Source organism: Papaver somniferum, chromosome 2 (genome assembly GCF_003573695.1).
Source record: "Papaver somniferum cultivar HN1 chromosome 2, ASM357369v1, whole genome shotgun sequence".
Taxonomy (NCBI): Eukaryota; Viridiplantae; Streptophyta; class Magnoliopsida; order Ranunculales; family Papaveraceae; genus Papaver; species Papaver somniferum.
Genome location: NC_039359.1, coordinates 15,938,092 through 15,952,056, shown reverse-complemented (window position 1 = coordinate 15,952,056; position 13,965 = coordinate 15,938,092). Strand labels below are relative to the sequence as shown.

Sequence of the window (13,965 nt, the reverse complement as noted above, 5' to 3'; positions counted from 1 at the left end):
TCTGAGACCTTTTGTAAAGTTTTTCAGTCGATCAGGCGCCCTTGACTTCCCTGAGACCTTTTGTAGAATTTGTCAGTCGATCAGGCGCCCTTGTCTTCCCTGGGACCGTTTGTAGAATTTGTCAGTCGATCAGCGCCCTTGGCTACCCTGAGACCTTTTGTAAAGTTTGTCAGTCGATCAAGCGCCCTTGGCTGCCCTGAGACCTTTTGTAGAATTTGTCAGTGAATCAGGTTCCTTTAGCTGTCCTGAGACCTTTTGTAAAGTTTGTCAGTCAATCAGGCGCCCTTGGCTGTCCTGAGACCTTTTGTAGAATTTGTCAGTCAATCAGGCGCCTTTGGATGTCCTGAGACCTTTTGTAAAGTTTGTCAGTCAATCAGGCGCCATTGGTTGCCCTGAGACCTTTTGTAGATCAATTGAAAGCATGTTTTTTTTGCAACTTACTTTACTATTCGAGGAGGGCGTTTACATGGCATGACTCATGCGTAAAATTTCTTCAACCGTTTTCCATTGATGGGCGTCTTAACTTTAGTTCCGTTCATGCGTCGAAGCTTGTAGTATCCGCTTTTTGCCGCCTTTCTTATTGTAAAAGGGCCTTCCCAATTTTCCGCGAATTTTCCAGCACTAGCATTCCTTTGTACTTGCGGAGCGATTTTCAAGACTAGCTCACCGACCTTGGATGTCCTCTCTTTTACGCTCTGGTTGTAGTAGTTGGTTGCGCGCTTTCTATAAGCTTCCACGAACCTTTCTGCCCGCGTAATTCTTTCCTCTATTGTATCTAAATGGGCAAAGCGTCTCACTTCATCTGGCGTGGTATGGCTAGCCATTTCTACTCTCGCGGATGGGATTGCTATCTTTGCAGGTAGAATTGCGTCTTCTCCGTAGACTAGTGAATAAGGGGATGCGCCGGTGGAACTTCGTTTAGAGATGCTATATGCCCAAATTTCCAACGATAGTTGTTCGTGCCATTCCCTATGGTGGTCATGCACTAGCCTACTGAGGATGCGGATGAGAGTTTTGTTCGTTGCCTCCGCCTGCCCATTACCTTTGGGGTAATAAGGGATAGACGTGTGAAGTCTTACATTGTATTGGCGGAGTAGATCGATCACATCCTTGTTCACAAATGATTTTGCGTTATCTGCCCTGATTATCATAGGTGCACTGAATCTGCAAATGATGTGCTCTTTGATGAACGCGGATATTGTAGCTCCAGCGTAGTCTTTGAGGGGCATAGCTTCAACCCTTTTTGACGCGTATTCGGTGGCGGTGATTATGTACTTGTGTCATCTCAAGGATGTTGGGTTGATCGTACCTATGAGATCGAGCCCCCAACTGTGAAATGGACACGACGTTACCATGATATGCAATAGTGCGTGAGGCACGTGGATTAAATTCCCATGTTTCTGGCACCGCAGGCATCTTCGAGCGTGTTCCGCGGTGTCACTTTCCATGGTAGGCCAGTAAAACCCTCCTTCATACAGTTGTAGGAACAACTTTCGCATCCCTTAGTGTTCTGCGTCGTGAGATCGGGTCATGACTTCCATTGCTTCTTGATTCGACAGGCATCGCAACGCGACGTTACCATAGCTTTTCCGGTAGAGCACGCCTTCCTGGATGAAGAAACGCGGCGCCTTCCTTGGTATTTTTAGAGCCGTTTGTCTGTCGCTAGGCAGTTTCCTGTGCTGGATGAAGTCAATGTAAGGCTGTCTCCAGTCTATTTCCTAGACCGTGCAGACTTCCGCAGGTTGTGGCGGAGCTTGACAATCGGCATAACTATCCTGGAGTGCTGCTGCTTGAGCTGACATGCTTGGCCAATATACGCTCATCCTCTGAAGCTTTCTGTATAAGTGGACAACGCTAATCTGTCCACATGTCCCCACGTGTAATCCTTGCAACAGCTTCTCTGCTTCCCTTTTATTTACGCATCTCGCAAGGGATCCTCCGGCGCCCGGTAGTACAACGCGCCTTGAATCATCACGAATTGTTTTAGATCTTGGGTGGTAATCTCTGCTTCACTCATTAACTCATCAGCATGGTTTTGCTCACTCGCGGGTATTCCCTCGGTTAATTGCTATAACCGGTACACATGTCCTCCATCGGGCCTGGACAAGTGTTGGAAACTAGGTTCTTCGCCCTGCTTTCTCTTCCTTTCTGTTGGGAACACCATCCTTGACGGGCTGAACACAGATTTGATTGGTTCCGCTTTCTCAACTTCTTCCCACTTTGGTAGTGGGTGAGTTGTACCTCAGGCACTTCATCCTACTTTCTCGGCTCATTATAGAAAACCTCATCCGTCATGTATGCTTCTTCCGGGTCGAAAGGGTTTCTCGTGGCGGGGATTCGATACTGCTTGCGTCCTATGTTGGTTTTTACGCATTGATGGTATGTTGACACAACCACCTTGTGGTTGAGTATCCAGCCTCGCCCGAGTAGTACGTGGAAGGTGGTATCATCTTCTAGAACATAAAAAGGCGTGGTCCCTCGGATGAGACCGACCTTCATTGCTAGGTTAACGATTCCAATAGCTATTTGGGCATGTCCTCCAAATCCCTTCACTGCGGTGACTCGCATTCTTATCGCGGACCGTGGTATACCTAAAATATCGAGTGTGTGCGTCGAAATTAAATTTAAGGACACGCCCCCGTCAATAAAATCCCTCTTTAACGGCTGTCTGTTGATGTAAACAGTGAGATAAAGTGGTATGAGGTGCTCTCCCAGGTATCAAATGTCTTCATTGGTGAAAACGATTGCTTCCTTGGGGAGGATACCGCAGGGCCTTCCTGCTGCTATGGCTTTAGACGCTTCCTTGATTTGATCCTCACTAAAACCGAGTGAGTCGAAAAATTGTTGGGCCAGCACCGTCTTAGAGAATTGATGAGCCAAGCCATCTGTTTTAGCGAAAGTGGGGTTTTCCACATCCAATTCACATGCTTCCTCGTCTTCAATCCAGAGTCTCCAGACATCCCCGCTTGGGTCATGAGACAACATCATCACATTATGTTGGGTTTCTTTGCTTTCCTCTGCCTTGTTCATTTCGATTCCCCTATTTCCAGCTTCTTCTGAAACATCCTCCGCAGGTTAAAGCAGTCAACTGTAGGGTGTTTTATCCTTCGATGGAAGTGACAATAGCGCACATCACTTTTATCGAGGGTGCTAGGATCCACCTTTGTTCTTGTTTTCTGTCCATTGTTCTAGCAGTCCAACAATCTGTTCCTTGCTGCTAGGCAGAGGTGGTGGAAGTGCTTGTGCTCCCCAGCCCTCGCGAATATTGTTTGGATGAAGGTTTCTTGGCGCAGTTGATGCAATATTAACTGAATTCCGCCAAACATAGTCCGATCTTGGTTCTTCAATGCAATCAGCGATCCTTGCCGCTGCCTCCTCTAAATATACGAACGTGGGGAAGCAGAAGTTCACCAGATTCTTTTTGAAGGATGGGGTCATTCCTCGAACGCAAATTTCTACTAGCGCTTCCTCTTTAACATCTTCATGGAAATCGAGAGTGACAAGGCGGAACTGGGCGATGTATTTTCCTATCTCTTCACCTAGGCGCTGATTGCACTTGCTCAAGTCTATGGTTGTGACCTTCCTTTTTGTTGAATAGAACTTCCTGAGGAAAAGTGTCGACATGGCGGACCGTGAATGTACACTTCCTGGCTTGAGTTTGTCATACCAGGTGAATGCCGTATCAGTCAATGAATTAAGAAACTCTCCCAGATATAGATTTCCATCTGCCGCGCGATCGTTCATTGTAGACAGGAATCGACTTAGGTGTTCTCTCGCGTTACCTTGTCCATTGTAGACTTTGAATTTCGGTGAAGTATAATCCTTCGGGTACTGGTATTCTACTATTTCCGAGGAGTAAGGGATCGCCATGATGTTGTAATTGTCTTGATTCACAATTCTGTAATTCGCTTCTAGGTATCTTGCAATCGCCTCTTGCGTCATAGCCATTGGTTCGTCTTCTACTTCTTCTTCCGCGTCTTGTGTTGTTTCTTTGACGTTTTTTCCCGCGCTGGCCATCTTCATGAGTTCTTTCATCTCTCGCTCCCTTCGTACATGCTCTTCCAATTCTTTTTGCATCTCCTCGAGGGAGGGATGAGTGGATGCTTCCTCGCTCTTGTGTTGTTTATCTCCTTCACGCGGAGCACTTGATTTCTTCGCTTGCGTAATCGGGTCTGTCACTATACAAACTCTCTCTCCTTATGGGTTAAGCATGGGTGTGCTTGGGTTTCCGGTTGCACCTGAGTTAGCGCCTTCTGTATGGGTCATTGTGAACTAGGCACGAGCCTCCGAATGTGGTCGCCAAATGTTAATACCCAAATTTCGGTTTAGGTCCTACCCGTCCTAGCTATTGCACATGACCTCACAATACCAATAATGGTAAAAGAGAGAGAGAGAGAGAGTTGCCTTTCCATTGTACCTTGTCCTTCCTTATATAGGCTTTTCTAAAAAACCCTCTTTTTATGACATCATGCCACATGTCCTAAACCTTCTTAATTACCACTAACGCCATTCCTTAACATAACCTCTTCCTTCTTTGTTAATTCCTCCTTTGTCCTTCCACCCTTTATGGGTATCTTTTATGTGGGCTTGGTTTTAGTCCCCAAGCTCCTACGTTTTGACCCAAGTTTTATACCTACTCTTTGGGGCATCCCCATCCCGCTAAGGGGTGTTATTTTTCATGTATCAACAGAGACGATTTTCGTCAAAATTTACTTGCATAATCAAGACTCGACACTTCAACTGAAAATTTGATCGAGTTGGAACGAATTCGTGTAAAAACTGAAGAAAATGGAACTTCATCCTTTCGAATTGAGAAGATTTGAGTCAAAATTTAGTTACATAATCAAGGCTCGACACTTTACTTGAAAATTTGATCAAGTTGGAACGATTTTGAGCAAATTGAAGAAACTGGAACTTCATCCTTTCGAATTGAGACTCTTTGCGTCAAATTGCATAATCAAGATTTCACATTTCAATTGAAAATTTGATCAAATAGGAACGAATTCGAGTAAAATCGAAGAAATTATAACTTCAACTTTTACAATTGAGATGATTTACGTCAAAATTTGATTTCATTATTAAAATTCAACAGTTCAATTGTAATAAACAGAAAAATTTTAATAAACAAGATATAATATTTTTTGATTAAAGTTCTATCAAGTTTGAACGAGTTCGAGTAAAACTGAAGAAATTGAATTTTTTATTCTTTCGGATCGAGGCGATTTGCTATTTGCATCAAAATTGTGTAACTATAATAAAAAATCCCTTACTCAATTAAAACAAATATAAAAAATAAAAAGAACTAAACTCAAATTTATTGCAATTCAATATTTTTATCAGAATTGAATATCTGAATGAAAAGGATTAATTTAAACTGTGATCCAAAGTAAAAAAATTCAAGAAGTACATTAGTTCAAAGTAAGATTTTTATCATAATGAAAAATTCCACTCAAAATCCCGTACTGATAAATTTTGTCGCGAGCCATTGTTGGAATGCTTAATGGTGTTGAACTTCTGCCTCTCCTAAGATATTAGCTTGAATCTAATCAGGTTTTCATCTAACGGTGAATATTGAATGCTTTGTTACCAAGATAACTTAGATTGCAAACCCTGATTTGAAAATTATATAAAGGAGAACTCTAGCAACTGGGAAACCTAATCCCCACACCTTCTGTGTGATACCAGTTGCAACTAGAGTCTATTTTTCTTTAACCATAAGTTTTTCACGAAACCCTGTAGCTTAACGACTTGAAGACTTCATTGGGATTGTGAATCCATACCCAACTATTTTCTCTGTAATAGCGTGTTATGATCTTACTTTTACTATCGTGATTGAGTATTATCTTTGCTAAGATTTTCTTGAGATTTATCTCCAATAGGTAAGATTAAAAGAAATCACGAATATCTTCGTCTCATCGTTTGTGATTCCAAAATATCTTGTTTCGCTACCATACGATTAAGATTATTATGAGGTGATTGATAATACTAGGTTGTTCTTCGGGAATATAAATAAGATATATCAATTGGTCCATATGCACCTTGATTTATCCAAATACGGAACAAAACTCGTAGGTATTTCTATGGGAGACAGATTTATCTATTCCAACAGACTTTTCTGTATGAGACAGATTTGTTTATCAAGTCTTCGACTTTAGGTCGTAGCAACTCTTGGTTGTGGGTGAGATCAGCTAAGGGAATCAAGTGCGTAGAATCCTGCAGGGGTTCAGAGACGTAAGGAGCGAAACTGTACCTTGATTAGTGTGAGACTGATTAGGGCTCAACTACATTCCAGTCCGAATTTCATTGGTAGTAGGCTAGTGTATGTAGTGTCTTAATACAGTATGGTGTTCAAAGCTAGACTAGGTCCCGGGGTTTTTTCGTATTTGCGGTTTTCCTCGTTAACAAAATTCCGGTGTCTGTGTTATTTCTTTTCCGCATTATATTTTGTTATATAATAAAAATATCACAGGTTGTGCGTTAAGATCAATCAATTAGATAATCCAACCTTTGATTGTTGATATAAGTTGATTGACACTTGAACATTGGTCTTTGGTACCGTTCAAGTTATTTCTCTTATTCAATCGGGCTCGCATATTCATATTTGCTGATTGCAAATTGAATTGAAAAATTGAGATATAAAATCTTTGATATACTTTTCTCTAGATTGAGTCTGACTGTCTAGTTGATTCTCTTGAAAGTATATTGGAGTTTGTCTAGTCAGATTGCCAAACGAAATTTTGGGTGTGGTTGTGAGACCCCCGCTTTTTCACTTTCTTCTTAGGTGGGAAAATTATTGGCTTTCACCTATTCATCAAATTGCACCATATATGGAACGTACAAAGCATATTATGTGCTAATGGGGACACTTCCTCTATTGCATTCATCAATGCTACTTCATTGTCAGTTACTATAACCCCGGGAATATCATCACCTCAGAAGATTTCCTTAACTTATTGTAGTGACCAAATGCAACTAGGTTCTTGCTCATCCCTTAAGAAACAAAATGCCAAGGTAAACGGTGACTTCGTCGAAGTACGCCCAACAATATTCAATAATGGAATCTCGTACTTGTTCGTCTTATAAGTGCAATCTATTATTAGAACTTCATGAAAGCATTGAGCCAATTGAACACTCGTCGGATGCGCAATGAAGAGTTGTGCTATCTCTCCGTCCGAATCCACATCCTTTTGAACCGCGTAGTCTTTCTCTTTGGCCAAAAAAAAATAATTGTTGCATCACTTGTCTATCTCTCAATTCCTTCTTTCTAATTGTCTCAATTGCATTGTTGATAAGCACGTAAGTGCAACGCTGTTTCAACCATAATTACATTAGCTAGGACTCATTTTATTGCTAATAAACTTGTTTTAAGTCTTTTCAAGGAAATAAGTTCTTATGGAGAAATCAGCTCTAAAAGTGGTATTTGGTCCCAGAAAAGTACTAGAGGCACCCCAACTTTGGATAAGGGCACTTCCAGAAATGTGTTGAAGACACCCGGAGGAATTGGTAAAGGCACCCAAGAGTTTTTGCTATTTACAACCCAAAAAGTATTTTTGTACCCCAAAAATTGCTATTCGCACCCCAAAAAATTGTTATTCATACCCCAAATTGCTAAGGGGACACCGTTGTTGGATAAGGGGTGGCTATCTTCTTCTTCATTTGAAATTCAAATTTTAGCGGGAAACTGAAGAAAAAAATTAGGGTTTGGATTTTAATGATGTTTGGGCGAGACTAAATCTCTGGAATTGATAGGGATGACTTGCTTCAGCATAACAGGCATGGCATGGTTGTCGGAATCATTTAAATTTGGCTGGATTATTCTGAAATATGATTTGAAGCAAGACTGTTTCGGCGGGAAAATTTTACTCTTCATAGCAGAGTTAGGGTTCGATAAATGAAGGTGTTATAATGAGATTAAAAGGCTGAAACCGATTGGGTTTGCTCCAATGGTCTGAACAGGGATGGTAATGGGTTTCGTTTTGGATAAAATTGGTTGGAATCATGAATTTGAATAAAATGGTATTTCGAGTTCACTCTTTTCCGGAATTTTTTTTTTGGATCTGTGATGAGCTTGGGCGAGATTCAAGTGCAGAAATTAAGTGGTTTGGGCCTGTTTGGTTGAAACAGGGAAGGTATGTGTCTCGGATTCGAAGGAAGTGGGAGGGTTACGTGGGTTGAATCTAAACAGAGTACATTAGGTTTTCACGGGTTTATTTATCTCTTTCCCGTGTCAAATGGAGGCTAACATGAGTCTCTTTCGTGTTGGAAATGTTTTTAGAGCGTGAAGGAGTTAAAGAAGGAAAGTTAATCAACAATAGACGTGTGAAAGTGATAAAACAGGAAATTGTTCCCTTATAATGGCCGTGAAGAATAATGAATTGATTGCAAGAATATTTAAAGTTATTACAAAGATTTCTTTGGGTCTGTCGAGTATATAAAGCCTGCTGGAAAGCCAGAGAAGGGAGACAGAGAGACTGGGAAAGAAGTCAGTGCTTTGAATCGAGAGAAATTGATAGTTCCAGAAAGTTACCTGCTGCTGCAAACTCAAGAACACGAAGAACAAACACCTATTACAGACAGTCGCAGAAACTTATCGTTTTATAACCACACAAGTGATGTATCGTTTACTTTTAGTTGCATTAGGTCTTTTGCTGCTGAACAATTGCAATTGTGTAGTGGATGAACATATTTAGCGACTGGAAATCATTGTAAGCTATTTTAATTACTTTTTGAATACAATGAAAAATCAATATTTCTCCATTTTTCGATTCATGAGTAGCTAAGTTTATTTGCACGTTAAAAAAAATCATGATATGGTCCAGCTGTTTAGCGGGTCTTTCTGTCTAGCTGTTTAGCAGACACTGTCTAGCTGTTTAGCAGACATATCCCGATCTAGCTATTTAGCAGATCCGTCTCGCTGTTTAGCAGACATATCCTGGTCTACCAAGACAAACGATCGCCACGTTGCGTTGTGATCAAGTTTGTTAGAGACAATATTTTCTCTCGATTTGGTATGCCAAGAGCAATCATTAGTGATGGGGGTTCCCATTTTTGCAACCGGTCTTTGGAGACTCTCATGAAGAAATACTCCATTACCCATAAGGTTTCTACACCTTACCACCCACAAACTTGTGGCCAAGTAGAAGTGTCTAATAGGCAAATAAAACAGATTTTAGAGAAGACCGTAAACCCTACCCGAAAGGATTGGTCTTTGCGCTTAGTAGAAGCTTTATGGGCTTACCGCACCGCTTTTAAGACTCCACTTGGGGTGTCTCTGTATAGACTTGTCTTTGGTAAAGCCTTCCATTTTCCTGTAAAATTAGAACACCGAGCTTATTGGGCCATTAAACGGCTAAACATCGACCCATCTACTGTTGGTGATAACCGTAGATTGCAACTTAATGAGTTAGAAGAAATTCGTAATGATTCTTACCAGAGTGCGAAAATTTACAAGGAGAAAACAAAAATATTTCATGATAAATCGATTATTCGAAAGACATTTTAACCAGGTCAAAAGTTCTCCTTTACAATTCTCGCCTACATCTTTTCCCTGGTAAATTGAGGTCTCGGTGGACCGAACCATATTTTGTCAAAATTGTTTTTCCGCATGGTGTAGTCGAAGTTGAAAATCCGAAGAATGGAGAGACTTTCAAGGTTAATGGTCAACGGTTAAAACCATTTTTGGAGTTACCCAATCATGCAATAGAAGAATCAGAACTGCAGGATCCTGTCTACCAGGATTAATAGGTAACGACGTCTGACTGAAGATACTAAACCTAGCGCTCATTGGGAGGCAACTCATACTCTTGTTGTACATTAGTGTAATTCTTGTTATTTCTTGTTCCCCATGGAAGGATTTCTACGCTTCATCCAGGTACTATCTTTCTGACTTGTCTCTTTACGGATTCCTCATGATTTTGGTACTATGCTTTCATTAGGAACATTGAGGACAATGTTAGATTTAAGTGTGGGGGAGCGGTTAACTTTTTGGTATTTTCTTGCATATTATGACCAACTGTTGAGCGGGTCTATTGTATTCTCTTGCATTTTATGACCAGTTGTTGAGCGGGTCTATTGTAGGGCATTTTCTTGCACGTTGAAAAAAAAATCATGAGATGGTCAAGCTGTTTAGCGGGTCTTTCTATCTAGATGTTTAGCAGACATATCCCGATCTAGCTGTTTAGCATATCCGTCTCGCTGTTTAGCAGAATATCCCGGTCTAGCTGTTTAGCGGATCTGTCTCGCTGTTTAGCAGACATCACCCTTTATCTAGCTGTTGAGCGGATATATATTTTATGTTTTGCTCGAGGACTAGCAAAATATAAGTGTGGGGGAATTTGATAAGCACGTAAGTGCAACGGTTTTTCAACCATAATTACATTAGCTAGGACTCATTTTATTGCTAATAAACTTGTTTTAAGTCTTTTCAAGGAAATAAGTTCTTATAGAGGCTCGGAAAATGGTATTTGGTCCCAGAAAAGTACTAAAGGCACCCCAACTTTGGATAAGGGCACCCCCAGAAATGTGTTTAAAACACCCGGAGGAATTGATAAAGTCACCCAAGATTTTTCGCTATTTACATCCCAAAAAGTATTTTTGTACCCCAAAAATTGCTATTCGCACCCCGAAGAATTGTGATTCATACCCTAAATTGCTAAGGGGACACCGATGTTGGATAAGGGGTGGCTATATTCTTCTTCATTTGAAATTCAAATTTTGGCGGGAAACTGAAGAACAGAATTAGGGTTTGGATTTTAATGATGTTTGGGCGAGACTAAATCTCTGGAATTGATAGGAATGACTTGCTTCAGCATAACATGCATGGCATGGTTGTCGGAGGAGAATTAGGCCTAAGATTATTGACAAAGTCATAAAAATAGAGTTTGTAACGTTTTATCCTCCAAGACATGAGATTGAGTTCGAAACTGCCTTGAGTAATTTGGAGTATTGTGTAGAAGTTATAATTAGTGAATTTGCAACATCAAAATAGTGGAATCCCAACCCTAGTTCTCCATCTCATTGGTAAAAAAAATCACATTTAATTAGTTTTTATTTAGTGTTTTTTCAATCAATCTTAAAACCAATTACTTAGAAAAGTCTGAGAATCAACCTTCTACTTTCGTTGCTTATCACTTGTAAAACTACATCAATTGTGAATGGTGGACAAAGATGAGTGGTTATCCTTGTTATCCTCCTTTAGTATTTGGAGCATTTGAAGAGGTGAAATACCCATTTTCCTCACTTTAGCTACCTTGTCCATATCTTGAGAAATTAACTTTCCCGCCATGAAATGTGCTTCAAGATGCTCCGGACGAAGGTGGTTATGACGACCTTCCATAATCCTATAGAGAACCCATCCCTTCAAATCTTGGTCGTAATTAAATGCTAGCTTAAATGGGCATTTAATCTTCTTTGAGAAAGTTTTGTTCTTCCTTTTTGTCTTTCCTACTTAAACATAACCCTTCCTCTTGTGGCTTTTCTCGGGATCATCGCTTCTCTCACAAGCCATTTCAAAGCGAGTTTGGCTTTCTCTCCCATTCAAAACTAATACACGCATGTCTTTTTGTGCATGTTTTCTAGCCCAACTCTTTGCCTCTACCGGATAGTTGAATACCAAGTCATTCATGTAGTGATGGGATGTGTCATCGTACAAAATATCAACTGGGGAAGGTTGATTTTCCATCGGTATTGTATCACATGCAACCTACACGAAATAGCACAACGTAAATACCAACCACAAATGAGAAACACTTACATGTTCGGCAATGTAAACAATTTTATCGACCTTGCCGAACAGAGAGTTCGGTTACATAATCTCTAGAAAAAGTTTGCGATCTTGCCGAACTTGTTCTTTGGATTTTATCCTTAGAAGTTCGGCAACAAAATTAGTACACTCGACCAAACCAGACTGAAAATTTCGATTAGCTATTCTATGAAAGTAATTTGCGATCTTGCCGAACTTAAAGTTTGGAAATAAAAATAGTAAACTCGACTAAACTGAACTATTAATTGTATACTCTATTAAAATAGTTCGACTACGTTTTCTGGAAAAAGATAACCGAACTCTCAAAAACCTCCATTAAAATAGAGTTCGGTTACCTGCGTCTGCTAAAATAAGTAACCGAACTGCACGTACATAAAAGTTCGGTTACTTTTTCTGCATAATAGGTAACCGAACTACTATGACCTAGCCGAAATTTGTTCCTGAAATTTTTAGTTTGGCCAATTTTTTGCACGATTCAAGCTACATTAACTGAATTTGAGCCATACCTGAGTACCCATAACTTCATCTTCTGGTTGTGGCTGATAAAATCCATTATTTGGGTCGTTAGCTTGAGTTTGGGGTAAAAAACTTTCATCATCTAACAAATAACTCATATTCGGATCGTTAGAAATATTGACAAATATACTCAGATATGAAGGAGGTTCTGATTCTGAGGAGGAGGTATCATCACAAGAATCAGTCATATCATATTTACTAAACTCAAAATAAGATTTTTTGGGTTCTTCCCTCTTTTTCTTCATCTTTTATGCTTCTTCTTCTTCTTCTCTCTCAATAATTCTGATTCTATCAAAACTATTATATTAATAACCCACTAATCACTAACTAATCAGTAATTATACACTAACTAATTTAATTACCAAGGGCAAGTTTGGTATTAAAAAAAATTAGATAAGGGGTGACCCAAAATTACTCCAAATATCCGCCTAAAAAATGATGAGTAGTCCCCCTCCATTTTTGAGTAATGCCCAAAAAAACGGTTCCAACAAAATTGGTCATTATGCAACCGAAAAGATTTTGCGGCAGCTTGAAACAGACTGCAGTTAATATGAAATTTTGTTCGTCTCCGTTGGACCAACATGGTGCTGTATAGCGAGCCGTAAGACCGTAAATAGGAGGGCGTCTGGGTCCACCATAAAATGGTCAGGATCTTACTTGATTCTCCACGATATTTCTTCAGCAAATTAGGCATTTTTACCATTTTTTGTAGTATAAAAACTAGAGTTTCAATAAAGCAAGCAACTAAGTTATAGGGCCATTTTCATATATATGTGTGCGTGTTTTGTGATCGAGCTTATATTTTTGTGCATTGTTGTTCTTGTTAACAATGGAGAAACGTAAAAGATACATATCGGCAGATGAAGAATACAGAATCACTAGGAAGATTTTCGAAGTTACTCTGCGCAAATCACCCGAGGATGAGATTCCGACTCCGACAACCAATGGAACCTTTTTAGAGAAAACATCGGCAAAACTTGTGAGCGAAAACAAATCACTCAACTAATGTGAAGACCTAATGGAGACAGTACTTATTGAGGGTTGTTTCTCTGGTAAGTTTAATGATGCTGAACTATCTTTCCCTTACTTGATCGGATGTTATCGTCGTGCTTTTGAACAAGAGAAACAAATCAATATACTCATGAATAAGGACCTTGAACATGACATGACATCTATTGTAAAACGAGCAAAAAGTTTAGTTATTTCTTATTGTCTCATGATATATCTCGTGAACTCTATTAGATTCCCCGACAATAAGGTTTCTAGTTCTAATGAGTCGTCGCTTTTCCGGTTTCTCTTTGCAAAATTTTCACCGCGCAAGAAAGAAGTGTAAGGAAATGGTGGGTTTCCTAAATTGGGTCAACTTCCATATATAATATGGGTTTCCTAATGGACCATGGTTTCCTAGTATGAGTTGGTTTCCTAAACCAAGGAGGCTAATACTTGGGAACCAAGTTTGTGACTCATATATAAGGATGTCTAGGCTAAGTGTTTTAGTCATGCAATCCTAAATGTAAATCTCGTAGAGATGTGAGGGATTCATCCCACCTATTGAGGTGGTTATGTGAGAGACCTAATGGTGGAAGGAGTACATCATTATGGTGTTTATGGGATACTTATCGATGTTGGAAGATATTTCGTTACAGAGTATTCATATGGAGATGTTGGTAAGACATCTTGTTAAGGAG

At 39.9% G+C, this 13,965-nt stretch overlaps 1 protein-coding gene across 1 annotated transcript; it reads right to left on the bottom strand.

Moving 5' to 3' along the window:
- Positions 1-476: 476 nt before the first annotated feature.
- On the bottom strand, positions 477-1,229 carry LOC113350681. Its single transcript, XM_026594813.1, has one exon. The coding sequence runs from the start codon at positions 1,227-1,229 to the stop codon at positions 477-479; it is 753 nt and encodes a 250-aa protein (XP_026450598.1).
- Between the last annotated feature and the right edge of the window lie 12,736 nt (positions 1,230-13,965).